The following is a 17,154-nucleotide window of genomic DNA, read 5'->3' on the forward strand; positions in this document are numbered from 1 at the left end:
ACAATGCTGTGTAAACCTTTGTCAGTGGTGTTAGATCCAGTGTCGTTTCAGGACAAGTGTGAGCACATGCTTAGAATCATAAGCCAAAATAATATCATTAAGACCTCATTTTGGATTTTGTTGTAGCCAGCAGACGAGTGTTGAAAGATGTAGCAACCTGAAGGGTGGGTTTAAACCCCAGGACTGACTGGCTGTGCCTTTGAGCAAGGTACTAAACCTTCCTCTGTGCAAGGTGATACAGCTCTGCTGGTTATGGCTATGGCTATGATTCTATTGGCCTGAAGTATAAACAATGAAAATAGCAATCAAATGCAAATAAAAGGACAGAATTAACCCTTTCTTGTCTCAGCATCAAGGATTAAGCAAACACTGTATGTCAAAATATTTGTAGACACCCCTTCTAATGAAAGCATTCAGCTACTTTAAGCACCCATTTCTGACACAGATGTGCAAATACCCTGCAGAGTCCCTGCAGAGAAGTACTGGCATTAGAATAGAACTCTCTGGAGCAGATAAATATGAAGCTTTTCACACTATGCCTAATAACAGGTGTGGGCTAGAGAGGTATAAATCCCCCCCATCACTGAGCTGTGGAGCAGTGGAACTGTGTTCTCTGGAATGATACTGCTGGAATGAGTTGGGGGGTTGGGGATAAGATGGGGTGGTGATCATCCAACATCCTGACCTCAATAATGCTGTTGCTGCTGGATACAACCAAATCTTCCCTGGACAGTAGAGACAGTTACTCCAACAAAAGCAAATAAGCTCTTTAAAAAAAGATAGATTTTTGGAAGAAACAATGAATGAGCAGGTGTCCCAATACTTCTGTCCATATAGTGTATATGCTTCAGTACAAAGTCAACTCTGAGGCCAAAATGAGGCCAGTTAGTCCAAGATCAAACTTTCAAACCTCCCATCTAGGTCTCTGAATGACCTCTAAAGGCTGCTGTGGACTAAAGTGAATCATGACCTGGGCTAATTTAAGTAGGAAAGAGAGGCTGGGCAGTGGCAAGGTCCATGGAGGATTGAGGTCTTACTGGCATGAAGATGCAAGAGTCAAACTTTACCAGTGATCTAGATACTCCAAAATATCTTTATACTCATTTGTTGCTCCACTTAATTAAAATACCAGTATCAATATATCACTCAATGCTGTGATAATTTATCAGTGTCATTGGATATAATAATCAATATTTTATAACAGGGCCTGTTCTGACAAAGCTCTGAAAAAAAGCCTAAATTCTGCCACAAAGCATGATATAACCATTAGGCAACCGACAACATTATCTGTCTCTGCTGTGTGCTCAGTTAAATGGATCTAATCAGTGATGACAGTGTCTGGCACATGACTAAAGTAAACAAAGCTCCAAAATGTCCAGGTAATTCTGGAAGCCCGCTTAATTCCCTTTTCTGCACATCGCCCCCTACAGTGGGAAGTGAGACTCGTCCAAGTGTCTCTTTTCCGACACCTTGTGCCAATATACTGCATCCCCACTGGCCTACCTACACCAAGGACAGGAGGGGAGGGGCAGAATGGCTCACTTCCTGGACCAAAAATAACACCCACACGAGACAACTCACCACAAGCTATGGTAACTACATCTGACTGGTAAACATTATGTGGCTTCGACCTAAAAGCCTAAATTTACACCGTTTTTCCTTAGCCGATCACCAAAGTTTGGCCAAAGTGCTCTTCATACCAGACTAGTTCTTGCTGATGGACTATATGTGGGCTAAGGGATAAACGATGAACGAGTAAATGTGGTAGTAAGTCCCTGCAAATGCTGGTATAGACCAAAAACCTACCTCTAAGCTGTACTGTTCAACCGTCCTCTTGAGGGGATCCACGATCTGCCAGCATATGAGAATGCAGAGATCAATCAGCAGCATCCCTCCAACGATGATCAGCAGCTTCTGGTCCTTGATAATCTGGAGGAAAGGAGAAGAAAGGAATGGGCAGGGTTGAATGGAGGGCGAGACAGAGAGTGACATGGGCGGCTGCTGGCCACCGCCACCGCGTTTCAAAAGGGAGTCTTCTCTCAAATGCTGAACTTTGGAGGATGAAAGCACTGGACCTGTTTGATCTTTTCTTTTTATTTAACAGCGTTTGACCCGAACAGAATCAAAGAAAAGGTCACAGGGGAGGCACTGGGTGTACTTTAGAGGAATCACACAGGAGCAACCCAACGATTCCTTTCAGGCGCCCCGGCTGGTAGGCTCAGAATAGAATCTTCAGTTGGTTTTGATCCATGGGCTTTTGATGGCTTTGGAATTGGCCAAACAAAGACAGGCCAAAACCTTTTGTGTCATTGGAAATATTGCAATACATTAGGCTACAAAGACACAGTGAGTGGGCACACATCTCAAGGGCAAGAGGTCCCCAGACACCCACAAATAAAGGTTCGATCATAACAAACCTGGCTTAAGCTTGGCCAGCCAGTGAGGGTCAAGGAAAATGTGCAGACTGTCTGCCCAGATAACTTCCCTTTATCCTCAATCAGACTGAGGTGGACAGTTCAAGTAAACACTCAAACATTTGTAATTATGGAGGATCATGACATTTCATGCGGTATTAACAGAATGACAAAACGTGACTTGCAGTTGCTATAGGAGGTCAGGGCTCGGGACCGGAAAGTTGCCGGTTCAATCCCCTGGACCAGCAGAATGTGGGGGTGGGGGGAGTGAAAGAACAGGGCTTTCTCCTTCCCCCATGTTTATGGCTGAGCCCCAACTGCCACTGGATGCTGAGGTGGCTGCCCATCACTCTTGGTGTTGTTGTGTGCTTCTTGCCTATAGTCACAATTGGCCCAATAAATTCCACTGCATGAAATTTAGCCTGATCTTAATCAGTACAGTCGTTTGTTCTGTCGGAAAACTCTGAATTGGCCTAAAATAGATAGGAAAAACCTTTTGAGGCACAATTATATAGACATTGTAATAACTTTACAATGATTATCCTGTACTCACCATTTTACAGACACTAATAAAACAAAACAATCACCACGGCCTAGTGGCGGTGTTACAGCTGATTCATCAGTAAGGCCATAAGCTGCTTCTTTTTTGGTGCTTGTGTGTGTGTGATTAGGAAAATGGGACACACACTGTGGGCTCTGCACCGTATCTGGGTTCATAGAAGGAGGCACACATGTGTCTGGCACCATCAGCCACAAAGCATACCAGGCATTATCACCAACATCCCTCATACAGCCCCCCAACACACACAGCTCCATTATTGCTTTACAGACCAGATTAATAGAACACACTGCCAGATTTACTGCGACTTTAAGAGCAAATAACATTGCGGAAACACATTTGCTCATTCATAAAACAGAATCATCGCCCCTGTTCTTCTGTTTACATGAAATGTGTCACCAGTTCCCCTCATTAACTGCTTGGGCCATTAGCAATTCACTACAGAAAATCATTCTGAAAAATATCCCAGAATCCCGAAAAACCTTGTACCCAAAAATCAAAAGTCAGCTTTACGGGAGAAGCAAAATTATGTCTTAACTTTTAATGGAAGTCAATCTAAAACATTTTCATATCAATTTATTTCTATTGGTGCATTCTTCATGAAATTTTGACTCAACATAAAGAATAACTGCCAGATTCAAATCATGTCAACAAGTGAAAATATATGCAAAATAACTGTAGAGTCTTTGGTCAATCCACAGCCTGAGAGCACCCATTATGTGGTCAATATCTATCATATTAGAGACACAGTAAATTCTATGTAGCATAAGATAGCTTCTTGCTGTTTCCTTATGTGATAATCACAGTCATACTTCACACGTACCACCACAGAGCAGCTATTATTTGGGTGGTGGATATTTCGAGACACGAAATATCAAAATGTTGGTGTGTTTGTGTGTGTTGTGCTGGTATGAGTGGATCAGACGCAGCAGTGCTGCTGAAGTTTTTAAACACCTCAGGGTCACTGCTGGACTGAGAATAGTCCACTAACCATAAAACCACCAGGCATCAGCACCCTGTGAGCAGCGCTCTGTGACCATTGATGAAGGACTAGAGGATGAACTAGGCAAACTTGCAGCAACAGATTAGCAGCTATCTAGGAGTGTCTAATTGAGTAGACAGTGAGTGTTTAAAAACTCCAGCAGCACTGCTGTGTCTGATCTACTTGTACCAGTGCAACACACAATCCACACATTCCAACAACATGTTGATTTGCAGGGTGCTGTGTTAGAAACTCAATACCTGACATGTCTCTCAAGTTGATAAAGAGACGCCACACACACACTCCACATTTGACTTGTGTAATAAAGTAGCTGAACAATATTATATCTACACCTAGTGTCTAACCCAAATCTTGGATTTATTTAGCAGAAGCTCTTATCTGCTGTGAGTTACAGTTATAGGTCAATAAGTGATGTTGCTATCCAATCTGTTGCCCGACTTTTACCAAAAGAGACTTTATCCTCAGTAAACAAACAGGAAGTAATCCGTTCATCTTAGTTCTGGAAGTAAATATTTTCAAAAAAACATTTGTCCTCATAGGGACCACCCAAATGTCCAAACATCATCATCATAGGGAAATTTGGTTCCTACAAAGAGCTAAATACATACACTCACACACACTCATACACAGACACACATGGCCCCGACAGCAGTCATCATTCGAGGCTGTCACAGCCCCAGTAGTCCATCAGCGTGTATAGCAGGAGTCATTGGCAGGGTCCTGCACGCTGGAGCAGAGGGGGAATCAGTCTTTAGATTAAAGAGCTGAGCCAGGACCTAGACTGGCCTCTGCTAACCACAGCATTAGTCTCTGCACTGATGGAGTGGGAAGGATTAAGTGGTGCTAATTGAGAGGGAGAGGCTTTCTTTAAGGATGCAATGATGCAAATCAAGGCTCATATCAGTACAGAAAACTATAAACTACTTAGTTATGAGGAATATGGTTATTATATTATGAACAAGCAGAGTTATACCTAATGCTCTCACGTCAACTTCACTATTTCAATTTTACTAAGATATTCTAGTGCTATATAATGATTCATTTGTTTGGTGTTATAAAATAAAACTGCGTAAAAGGAGAACCACGCAAAAGTCTGAGCACCCTGTTAGATTTAAGCTCACATCTTAAATAGCTTGTTAGGGCTATGGCTTGTTCAAAGGCATTGTTAGAAAAGGCCAGGTGATGCGCATTTCATCCCTTCTCTTAACAATCAGCAATCAGCTCCTCTAAGCAGCTGCCTAACTTGCATGGTGGAGGTAAAGTGTAGGATCAGATGCACTATATGGACGAAAGTATTAGGACACATGCTCATTCATTGTATCTTCTGAAATTAAGGGTATTAAAAACAGACTGTATCCTGCCTTGGAGTAACTGTCTCAACTGTGCAGGGAAGGCTTTCTACTAGATTTAGAAGCATTGCTGTTAGGATATGATTGCATTCAGCAGTCCTATTCTATTGACAATACTTGTCGAGCCTCTGTAGAGAAGTACTGCCAATAGAATAGGACAAATGCACACACACAGCTTGTCTACTCTCTGTAGAGAAGTACTGCCAATATGTTCATGTTTATCTGCTTCAAAGAGTCCTATTCTATTGGCAGTTAGTCTTCTCTACAGAGACTAGACAAGCTGTGTGTGTGCATTTGCACATCCGGTTCAGCAATGGGTGCAACATAAAGTAGCCGAATGCATTCTTTAGAAGGGGTGTCCACAAACTTTTGGACATATAGTGTGGGTAGATAGATGGACGGAGAGATCCTTAGCTTAGTCCACTGCTGGTGCGTGTTTTCACAGTAGTTAATGAGGTGATCCCCTCGGCTTAATTTTATTTTTATCTGACGCATCTTAATGGATAGCCTGGGGTGTCAACTGTGAGATATGACGAAGTGCTCCATGGTCTAAACACACACAATAAAAAAGAGCAATGGATCTGTCTGTGTGTAAGTGACACTATACCTCTCTGTGGGTCTCCTGCTCTCAGTCTTCCTCTCCTTCTCCAGTCTTTTCACTTTCTTTCTCTAAATGGATGCTACATACTCTTTTCCCCAGGCCTATGACAGCCTATCTCATATTTTCTCCTCTCTCTCTCTCTCTCTCTCTCTCTCTATCTCTTTCTTTTTCCAGTTCGCCCACTCCTCCGCCCTCACCAGCATGCAGCCCCCACACTGGAAGAGCAGCACTAGCAGTAGCAGAGGGCTGTGTGTGTGTTTGTGTGCTCTATAAATAAAGCAGGCCAGCAGAGCAGCGCAGCTAAGGGCTAGCCATCTTTTACATAATCACCCGCACAACAAAGACACACACTGTCATCTGCCTTACTCTGCACTCTCATGCCTTCTTATTTTACATCTAAAACAGAGAGGAATCAGAAATAGAAAGCACGTCAGAATAGGGGTCAGTAGGGGTGTGTGAAGATGTGAAGTGGTGGAAACGCAGACACAGCCTTTAATGCCCTGGGGGACAGTTTGTGTGCTACGTGAGTGAGCGTGTGTATGTGTGTGATTCTACACTCCTATTCCCAAAAGGGCAGTCACAACTTTGAGTAAACATAATGACTGGGGAATCTGTACACACACACGCACACATACACACACACATACACACACAGACAGAGGATCATGCACACACATACTGGTAAAGACTGTAAATGTCTGGTGGTGACAGTTCAGTCTGTTCACATGTGGTGATTCATTCTTTAGGGGCAGCGATGGACACTACATCAGCAGCCTGCGGTCTGTGTGTGTAGTAGAGTGTGTGAGTGTGTGTGAGGGGGTGGTGGTGGTAAAAAGTGTATGCTGACAGCAGAATGATCTTAAAAGTGGGTTATAGGCGGAGCTCTTTAACCCAGAGTAAGTCACAGATAACCGATGAATGATCTGACCTTATAGATGTTACAGTGGCCTGCCCACACACAACTGACACCACTCTCTCTCTCTCTCTCTTCTCTATTTTGTCTCCTTTTCTTCATTCCTTGATGCCTTACTCTCTCTACTTTCCTTCCCCCTCTTTTTAACTCCCTCCTCAACGGTTCTGCTCTCCTCTTTTTTAATTCTGTCTGTTCTGCCCTTTCTCTATCTCCTCCTTTTCCTTGCCTTTTCTCTCATTTTTAACTCTCTCTCTCTCTCTTTCAATTCTGCCTGCTCGTTCTTTCCATTATCTCCCTCTTTCCCTTCCCTTTTCTGTCTCTTCTTTTTTCACACACACTCTCTCTAATCATCCTCTTTGCTCTTTCTCTCTCTCTGCTGAAGCTGCGGCAAATGTGCTCAGAACTCCAGAGAGGAGGCTGTTGTTGTAATGGGAGCTCTACTGGTGCAGCTGATGGTTAATTACGATCCACCTCTATGTTCTGTTCCACTGAACCCAGCTAACCGTTAGTGGATAAAACGCTCTCTACAAAAGCACAAGCCGCAGTGCAGACCTCTCTAAACACTGACCTCTCTAAACACTGACTTAAACACTGACTCCTGGCTGCTTTCAAGGCCAGCAATTACTGTATGTGTGTGTGTACACATTTGGAAACTTCACTTCAGACCAAAGCTGCTAGTGCTTCTGGTCACTGCAGGGATTCTGCTGAAATGTCTGCATTGAATTAGATTTGATAAGAAAATGAAATAAATAAGGCTTCATTAGGCATCTTGGCATCTCGTGTCTTGGAGAGTACACAAGCACAAACCACATCTTGCTGCCTTGTATCTCCAAAATGGATAGTTTGCTAGTATGAACCAACCGCCCTGGAAAGCTGAAATGGGGAGGTGAACCCAGAGGAGTTTAGGGCTGGAGTTCAGCCCTCCTCTGTAGCTGAGAAAAGAAGGGAGGAGATGGGCTGGAGGAGGGTGTGAAGGTGCAAGGTTTCATTAAATGTTCCCACAACGTTAAGGCCAGCTGGACAGCATGATAGACAGCTCACCTTTTTCTTCATCTTCACGTTCTTGAAAATGGCATGTACTCTCCAGGTCTTGGCGAACATGGCTCCAAACGCTGTTGTATATCCCACGATCAGAATCCATGTGCGAACCTGAGCAGAAGACATATCAACTACAATGACCACATCTACCTTTCCTTTTGACTGACAGCTCACATGGCAATAATGATCAGTGAAGCAGTGTATTTTCCAAATGACCAGACATGCTTATAAATACTGAATTCATCTACTCTTAAGATGCATCCACTGCTGACACAGGTGTTCAAGTCTTAAGGTCATTACAGCCCAAAGCCAAGCTTCTCACGATGCCCAAGGCCTCCTCAGATCTTTGCTGAGCTCTGCCCTTGGACATTCCCATTGTACTGTGTGTTGGTCAGTCCAATGAGCGCTGTCAAATAAGCTGTTTTTATGTGAGCACAGAGAAGCTACCAGCTGTAGTCAATCATGATCACTAACAGGAAGTTATGACATGTTGGTCCTTTTGCCCCACTAAATTAATAATGTGTATATTTGTGGCCCTGTGTGTATAAGTCTGAGACTGTGTTGATTTCCGAAAAGGTTATGTTTTTATTTCTTAAAGATGCACAAGATAAAGATTAAGTCAAAGAAATCATTGAGAGATCAATATTGGCATGGCCTTCATGTCTATGATGAGTGTATGTAACCGAGTGCACCTATACATATAATTTTCCCACTTCATTTTATGCTGGAAAAATTCAATTACCAGGCTCACACAAACAGTATACGGGAACCAAGTGATTTGTTTACATCCACACAAACACACAATGTAGTGCAGATTTCTAACCGCCTGTTTTTCTACTGCATACTGCTGGCAACAACAGGGTTGCTGCATTTCTATGAAGGTAAGGTTCGCACTCATGAAATCTTTTTAGCGGTAAATAAAAGAATTCCAACAAAGAGGGATTTGGCTCTTGCACAGCCGGCCCTAAGAATAGAGTAAGAACGCAGCAGAATCTTCAATAGAACACAACATAATCTTCAAAAAAAGAATCTTATTTTTCTAATCTTATTAACTTTGAGAAAACATCTCTTCGGGCATAAACACCTTCTCTCCCACCCTCTTCTGTTTAACCTCTATTTACATAAACAGCACTGCCTTCAAGCAGCCACTACACTGAAAAAAGAGCAGATTTAAAGAGCTTAAGTAAGACAGAAACAATAAGAGATCACTTCATCACTGTCTGCAGCAATATTGATTGCTTGATTATCCTCCATCATCACTGCAGCTGCAATGCTAGCCTTTGGTTTGCCAGTTTAGAGTAGCTGTATTTGGCTCTGGCTGCTACTGCACATTTTTTGGACTCTTCCCAAGGGCTTACGCCTTCACGGCAATCAGAGCTTCTTAATTAAACAGAGGTTCAGAGTTTCACGTTCTGCAGCTAGCCGGATAAAGCACAAGATCCAGCTGATGGAAAGGTGGGATGCTTTTTAATTACAAATAGCTGGGAGTTAAAAATGCATTAGTAGCAATTCAGCTGCACTGACCTTGAAACATTATAATCAACTGTAATTGATTTTAATAACATTCAATAAAGTATTCACTTGTTATCTGGCAAAAATAAAATTCAAGCTATTCAATTGTTTAATCTATTAGGGCCTTGTGTATATAAGCTAAATAAACTTATGCCTCATTTACTCCCTAAAACTTTGTTATTTGCCCTCTAGCCTTAATGACAACTCTAGTCCTGTCAGGTAAGAATTACTCCAGTCTCTTCCCCCAGTCTTCTTGCCTCTCCATTTAAGCCCACTCTTCCACTAACCTTCACAACACTCCCACATTCCAGGAGGACAGCTGTATGTGGTATAACAGACTGTATGTGGTATAACAGACACGATGAAACACTCAGACTAAACAGCAAATTTCAACCAACTCTGGCTGAAATGTGGATCCAGTTAGTGGAAGAGTGGACTAAAATATGGACTTAATATCTGAATTGGTGTAAAGCTTGCCTCACAGGATTGACACTTCTTCTCTGGCATGTTTACACATCTACAAAATATGACTAGAAGAACTACTTATGCAGAGGTGCAATACAGACAATACACATAACCATTTAGGACACTCTATTCCACAGTCTATTATATTATATTATATTATATTATATTATATTATATCCCAGTCATATTTGTGTATTCTCTGTACCATAAATGGGCAAAAGTATTGGGACACCTGCTACCATTCATTGTTTCTTCTAAAATCAAGTGTATTAAAAAAAGAGTATCCTTCTTTCCTTGAAGTAACTGTCGCTACTGTCCAGGGACAGCGTTGTACTAGTATTTGAAGCATTAATGTGAGGATTTGATTGCATTCAGCATTAGTGAGGTTAGGATGTTAGATGACTACCACCCCACCTAATCAATTTATCCCCAACTTATCCTAGTAGTGTTAGACGGAGCACCATCATGCCATGGAACTAAATGCCTGGTGTGTCTAATGCCACACCAGGCATTAGACATATGACACATGCCAATAGGTTCATGCTTATCTGCTACAGAGAGTACTATTCTATTGTCAGTACTTCTCTACAGGGATGAGACAAGTTGTGTGTATGAAATGGTAACTTCATCCATCTTAATTTTTAATGGAAGTCAATAAAAAAGATTTTATTCCAAGTCATTTTGAAGAATTCCATTCAACATACAATTTGGCCCTGATGTAAAGGACAAGTGTTAGATTCAAGTTAGGTCAACAAAAAAAGAAAAATGGAGATATGAGGTTTTTGTGTTACAGTGACAGTATCTATGTTTACTTTGAATGATGCCTTTAATTCTCTCCCACAAAATCGCTACTAAATCGCACTGCTGTGACTGACACATTTGTGATCAATACTTACGGTGCACAAGGTCTCGAACACTTTCTCTGAAACGAAAGAACCATCCAGGCCGAACAGGAAGATGGAGGCGTACGAGAGCATCCCACCCAGGATAATCAGGTTGTTCATGTAAGGACTAGACATTTTGATCAGCCTGCACAGAGAAAAGAGCACCAGATCCTGTATTACTACTCAGAAGTTTAAAACCACTTCATTATTTTGTCTACAATAACAGCTTGTACAGTAAATAATATTAATGGAATAACCTGATACCAAAAGGAAGTTTTAGATGTTTTTTTATATTTTAAGTCACTAAGGAAGAAAACAAGTTGATATTATGAATATTAATATGAGTTTTATGAATATTATGGCATCTATCATGTTTAATGTTGTCTTGGTTTTGACTTGGTCCCATCCATTCTTAGTCTGCCTTGAGATACTAATTTTAGTATAACTTCATTCATGATATTCTACAGCCATTACAGACATTTCATATATATATATGAAACTATATCAGGCATGGACTCAACAAGAAAAACGTCCTGTGATGTGTAACACCAAGACATTAGCATTAGTCCTCTGTAAATAGTGGGGTGGAGCCTTCATAATCTACTGACCATTGCATACCAGGTACACCCAACAAGACCTGCCATGTTAGAGACGCTCTGTTGCCAGTTGTCCGCCATCGAAAACTTTTAAATTGATTCCAAAACTTATAAATGCAGATTCAAAACCTATGAATGGGGATTGCAAACTTTTGAATGGGAGTGTGCAACTTTTAATTAGGGAGTTGTCCTCTCCTCTCTGACCTGTGGTTGCGGTTTTTGATGTTGAAGAAAAGGAAGGCTCCTGCCATGAGCATGCCCAGGATGGTGATGGTAGACAGGATACTGTAGAGAGGCACATTGATGTGCCGCCGCTGCAGACGCACAAATGTCCGGTCCTTTGGAGGCTCCACACCTGAGACAATACATGCACACAAACACACAAATTATGAGAGAGATGACATACAAGTGTCACGAGTCGTCAGGAGTAGTGCTAATTCACTGCGTTTTTTTAGAATGCCATGCCAAAGCAGAAAACAAAACGCTGGAACATTTTCGGAGAATGACCCGGGAACGGCACAAACTGCCACAGCCGGGATCGTTACTGGGGAGTTTATGGAAGGTTCTGTAAAGCATTCCAAAAATGTTTCATAAAAAAAAAAATAATGACATACGACCAGCAGTCAGGGCTTGAAGGTCCTGAGAAACAGACGGCTTACCAGAATACAATGGCCTTAACAGCCTTTCAAAGGCAAATGATCCAGACTCTATTTGTTTAAGGGGACTTTGCAAATGTCCCTTTATTCAGTGTTTGTGGTCAGTGACTCTGACCACAGCAGTGTTTTGTCACTCTTTTTCTCCTTTGTTTGCTTTTGTCAGCGTTCCAATCGATTCCCAAGGCTTGTCTTACAAAGTTCTATTTGAGGAAGTACCTGACGTAAAACCCAGTGCTTTCCTTGAAACCATTGTGTGTGTCTATGTGTGTGCATGTTGTGTGTGTGTGTGTGTTGATGGGAAGGTATAAAAAAACCCCAGAAAACTCCAGGGATCAAGCAAACGACAAAGAATGTCACAGCAAATTAGCATTTTAGGAAAAAAGGCCCTCTGAATTATTCATGAGGTCAAACTTGCAACAGAAAAAGGGAGGGATATGTGCTTCTCCCATGTGCAAACACAAGCAAACACAAACACAGACACACACACAAGCCTAAACCGTAGTGGGCTTCCCTTACCTTGGAACCTGATGGTGTTGTTGATAAGGTCCAGTATGTCTGCGATAGCGTTGTATTCGCCCACCTTCACCTCCTGGCCCTCTGTAAGAGACAGCAGAGAAGAGGACAGCTCTGATAAGAGCAACAGTCTGATTCACTCTTTTAGTCTGGGATAAAACAAGGCGGTAAACTGAAGGCGGTGAATGTACTCTACACTGTGGCCCTTCTGTACTTTACACATCAGATACGGACTGCAACACACTCTTCACTCTTTAAACAGTGGACTATTGGGCAGAGATGTCCAGACTTCAGCCTAGTGTGGTGGAATTGCTGCTCCAACCCCTTTTTCAACTCTGCAGTTAGTCACAAGGTTTGAGGCAGGAAATCACTGAATGGCGCTGTACTCCAGACATTCAGGACACGAATTGAACATCGAGGAATAATCAGTTCGGCTCTGCTGCAGAACACTCAGTGTTAGCTGTAACTTGATGTTACAGAATCCTATTTGTTATTGCAAAACCCTTATTGGTGTTGCAGAAGCCTTCGTGGTGATGCAAGAGCTTTCGTGTTGTACCAGAGCCCTTTTTTCCTGGTGCCAGAATCTTTCGTGTTGTTCCAGGATCATTCTTGTGCATACACAATGATTCTTGGTTATGTAAAACTCCTTGTCCTTTTTCCAGAATCTTTCTTGTTGTTCCAGAGCATCTCTCCTGCTGTCAGAATCCTTCTTCGTCTTGCAGACGCCTTCACGTCGTTGAAACCTTCTTGTTGTTCCAGGATCATACTTGTGCTTCCAGAATCACTATTATTTGTGTTGCAAATAATTTTGTTGCAATATCCTTTTTGGTCTAACTAAACCCTTATTGTTTTTCCAGAATCTCGCTTATTGTTCCAGTGCATCTCTTCTGCTGTCAGAATACCTGTTGCAGATGCCTTCATGTTGTTGCAAAAACCTTTTTGGTCCAGCAGAGCCTTTCTTTGCACTGCAGAGCTCTTCTCTGGGTTGGATAAAATCCTTAGCAAATTCCTCCACACTCTTAATTTCCCCAGAAAACAATTTGAGAGACAAAATAAACTTAAATTTGCACTTCTGATTGTTGAGATTACAATTACAAAATCAAGACTGAAACATCCTTTACACTGCTTATGGCCAAGCACTCTACAAAGCCCCAGCCATGGAGGCTGGTAGGAACTGGTAGGTGTCATGAAAACATATGAAGTAAAGTTGGAAAAGATGTTAGAAAATAATGAAACAATAAAACAAGAGGCCCACTGCACATTAGCCATTGTAACTAGATATACTTTGAGGTTATGAGTCTGCAGGTACCATAAAAATCAGTTTCAGTGACAGTAAATCCCAAATCGAACCAGAAGCGCTATCAAATAGCCATATTAGTACTAGTATTTGTCCCATGTGGGCTTTAATCCTGGCTATATATTGACTGACACTCACAAAAAGACCATGCTGTGCCTCCCAAATTCACTTTAGAGATTAAGAGTGGGGGATTTAAGAGTCAACCCAGCTCTTATGTTTATGGATCTCTGCAAAATACCAATTAGAAGCCTTTATTAAAAAAAGCTTTGTAGTTGGCTGCTGAACATGAACACGCAAGACAAGACTGGGTGGGAGAAACAGATCAAACTAGTTTTTGGAAACAGAGATGCTATACGTGTAGCAGTGCTCTGTAGTGCTGACTGCATATGTGAAAGGAATACATTATTGTTTGGTTTGAGACAACAGATTTGCAGTTGAGTACACATAAATGTATGTAATTATAAATATAAATCCATATATATATAAATTATTATTGTCTATTTTAATCATCTGTCTTTTTTCCTTTTCTTTTTTCTTTTTTTTACAAATACCACAGGTGAAGATTTAAAAGTTGAAGTATTCCTGTAATGCTTTAACAGGCACTGTAACCATAGGTCTACATTTGTTTTGCGATCAAACTGTTATAAACTGTAATAAAAACTCATTTGTTGTAAAAAAATAAAATAAATAAATAATAATAATAATAGAAAAATGTGACATAGCTCATTATGTATATCAAGCAACACAGAAGTAACTGGCAGTAACAGAAAAAAGATAAATGGCAAAAATGTGACAATATATATATATATATATATATATATATATATATATATATATATATATATATATATATATATTACCCTGAAATGCGTTTGTGACTGCTCGGTTGAGTTGCCCTGTTAAGAGCATAAACTCAGCATAAACACTCACAAATATCGTCATGTTGACAATTTTCTTGCTAAACTTCATTGTATGTGTTTAACTGTAACACTGGCATATCTTTAAATCCATATACTTTTACTCATATCTTACTCTATATAAGACATGAGCTAGTAATTCTTATTAATTCTCCCACAGCCATCATAGATGAGCCTCACTAAAGACATTGAAGTGCATTGAATAGCTATAGCTACAGCTATGTTGATAGGTAGATATAAACATTTCATTTGAATGTAACAACAAATATGACATGTATATGAGGCTTTAAATTAAAGCTATGAACTTATACATAACTGATATATAATATTCCTCAATTTCTCAAAGAAAAAAACACTGAAAATTTGCATTTAAAGTTGCATTAAATGAGGATCCAGGAACACAATTTTACCAATAAGAAAAATCTTAATTATTTCTTAGTGTGACTCTTAAAGCAGAGATCAATATAAGCCACATGCTGAAACTTGCAGAAGGGTCCACTTCTCCCCTTATTTCCTCTTTTCCTTCCTGCTGTTTCTCTTTTCCACCATAGTCCAGTCAAGCAGTGGTGGCCCAGGCTGTCCAGCTGTCTGTGCTGGTTATGGACCACTGAACGATCAGCCATGCAGGTCAGCCCTCTCTCAACTGAGGCCCCAGATATACCATTAAAGGCCACAAGAGCACTGCTAACTGCAAGCTCCTGCGGCCCGGCATCCTTAGCCTCTCAGTTTCTCATTCTTTTCTCACATACGCACGCTCATACACACACACACACACACACCAGCCATTAGCAGTCACTGTGCCAAGTGTCTCCTTTAAACCCTCCTGCACCCTTAACCTCCCTTTTAGAATGGCTTTTCATGCAGGGTGTTTACACAGCAAGAGCGATTCAGTGGCAAAACATGGCCTGATGGGTTCATGCATGCGTGCAGTGCTTAATGGCTTCTCCAGGACACACTGCTCTTATCAGGTGAGGGAAGCTATTGCCTGCAGTCATTGAGCATCAGCTTCCAGCCATCATATTATCATGTCATTTATTATACAGAGATGGATGTTCTGAGCATGTGTCAAATACACTTGTCATTATTGCTTGTCACAGTTCACGATAGCATGTCTGATCTTTCAAAATGATGAATTACTTAATATATCAGGATCCTTTTAGGGTTTGAAAGCTGATATTACACATTTACAATAATGCAGAATGCTGACATTCAAGTTACACTATATGTCAAAATGCTTGTGGACACCCCTACTAATGAACGCATTCAGCTACTGTAAGTTGCACCTATTGCTAACACAGACGTACAAATGCACACACACACACACACACACACACACACACACACACACACTCACACAGAGTGTCCAGTCTCTGTAGAGAAGTATTAGAATAGGATAGTCCAATAGAATAGGACTCTTTGGACCAGATAAACATGAAGTTACTGGCACTGTGTCTAATGCCATGTATGGGCTAGAGGGGTATAAAGCCCAGAAGCATTGAGCTATAGAGCAGTGAAACTGCATTCTCTGGAATGGTGGTACTCCATTCACTTCTTTTGGGGAGTTGGGGATGTGGTGGGGTTGTGATTTAAAGCTCTTGTCACTGTGAATGCTCTGAAATCTAGTAGAAAGCATTCCCTGGACAGTAGAGACAGTTACTCCAACAAAATCAGAATACACTCATTTTCAATACCCTTAATTTCCAGAGAAATGATGATTGAACAAGTGTCCCAATATTTTTGTCTATATAGTGTATCTCTGATCATGAAGTCATGAACATCATGGAGAAATTTAGGTTTAAAGGTAGATGTGTCCACTGTTTTAACCTATATAGTGTAATTGTGTTTAGGTATGCTACTAAATAACAGCATGCCATGCATACAGTGCCAGGAACCACATATATTTGAGGTTGCTTAACATTGTGGCATGGCTTGAGGCCATGCTTTAGCCATGTAGCTAAAAAAACACTTTAGACACCAAACCTGCTTTGAATGGTTGAGTACATTTGTTCATTTTGAACTGAAGCTTTTTGGAATTAACTTTGAATGCAGAATGGCTCCTTGCCAGCTCTGTTTCCGGTGAGTATCAGACAGCGTTTCAGTGCCTGAAAACAGTTTGGATAAAACATATGCTCAGCTTAATCAAGAGGTCAGGATCACTATATCTAGTTTACAAAGGGCTCCACCACCCACTGCCTTGCCCAGATGGAGCCTACCATGACAGGGGAGAGGAACAGAAAGCGTTGGGCCTGCCAGAGTAGGTGGATGGAAGAAATGAGGGCTGTAGGCTGGACAATCCCTCCTCCTTCATTGGTACACAGTGAATAAAGCAGAGGAAAGGAGTAAGAGGAGGAAGTAGCATAGTTGGTTATACTTCAGACTGTGAATTGATTCTTCTTCAAGACTATGTTATACCAGTAAGACACTTTGGGACCAAGGA

The 17,154-nt window shown here is 41.2% G+C and overlaps 1 protein-coding gene across 1 annotated transcript in view; it reads right to left on the reverse strand.

The window, feature by feature from the left end:
• Nucleotides 1–17,154, reverse strand: part of gabbr2 (gamma-aminobutyric acid (GABA) B receptor, 2) — a 255,610-nt gene that overhangs the window by 61,272 nt on the left and 177,184 nt on the right. The window contains exons 9-13 of the mRNA XM_072676076.1: nt 12,507–12,587; nt 11,539–11,689; nt 10,751–10,883; nt 7,881–7,988; nt 1,807–1,929 (exon numbers count right to left, since the gene is read on the reverse strand). Coding sequence (XP_072532177.1) covers nt 1,807–1,929; nt 7,881–7,988; nt 10,751–10,883; nt 11,539–11,689; nt 12,507–12,587 — 596 coding nt within the window. The remainder of the gene's footprint in view (nt 1–1,806; nt 1,930–7,880; nt 7,989–10,750; nt 10,884–11,538; nt 11,690–12,506; nt 12,588–17,154) is intronic.

This window comes from Salminus brasiliensis, chromosome 3 (genome assembly GCF_030463535.1).
Source record: "Salminus brasiliensis chromosome 3, fSalBra1.hap2, whole genome shotgun sequence".
Classification (NCBI taxonomy): Eukaryota; Metazoa; Chordata; class Actinopteri; order Characiformes; family Bryconidae; genus Salminus; species Salminus brasiliensis.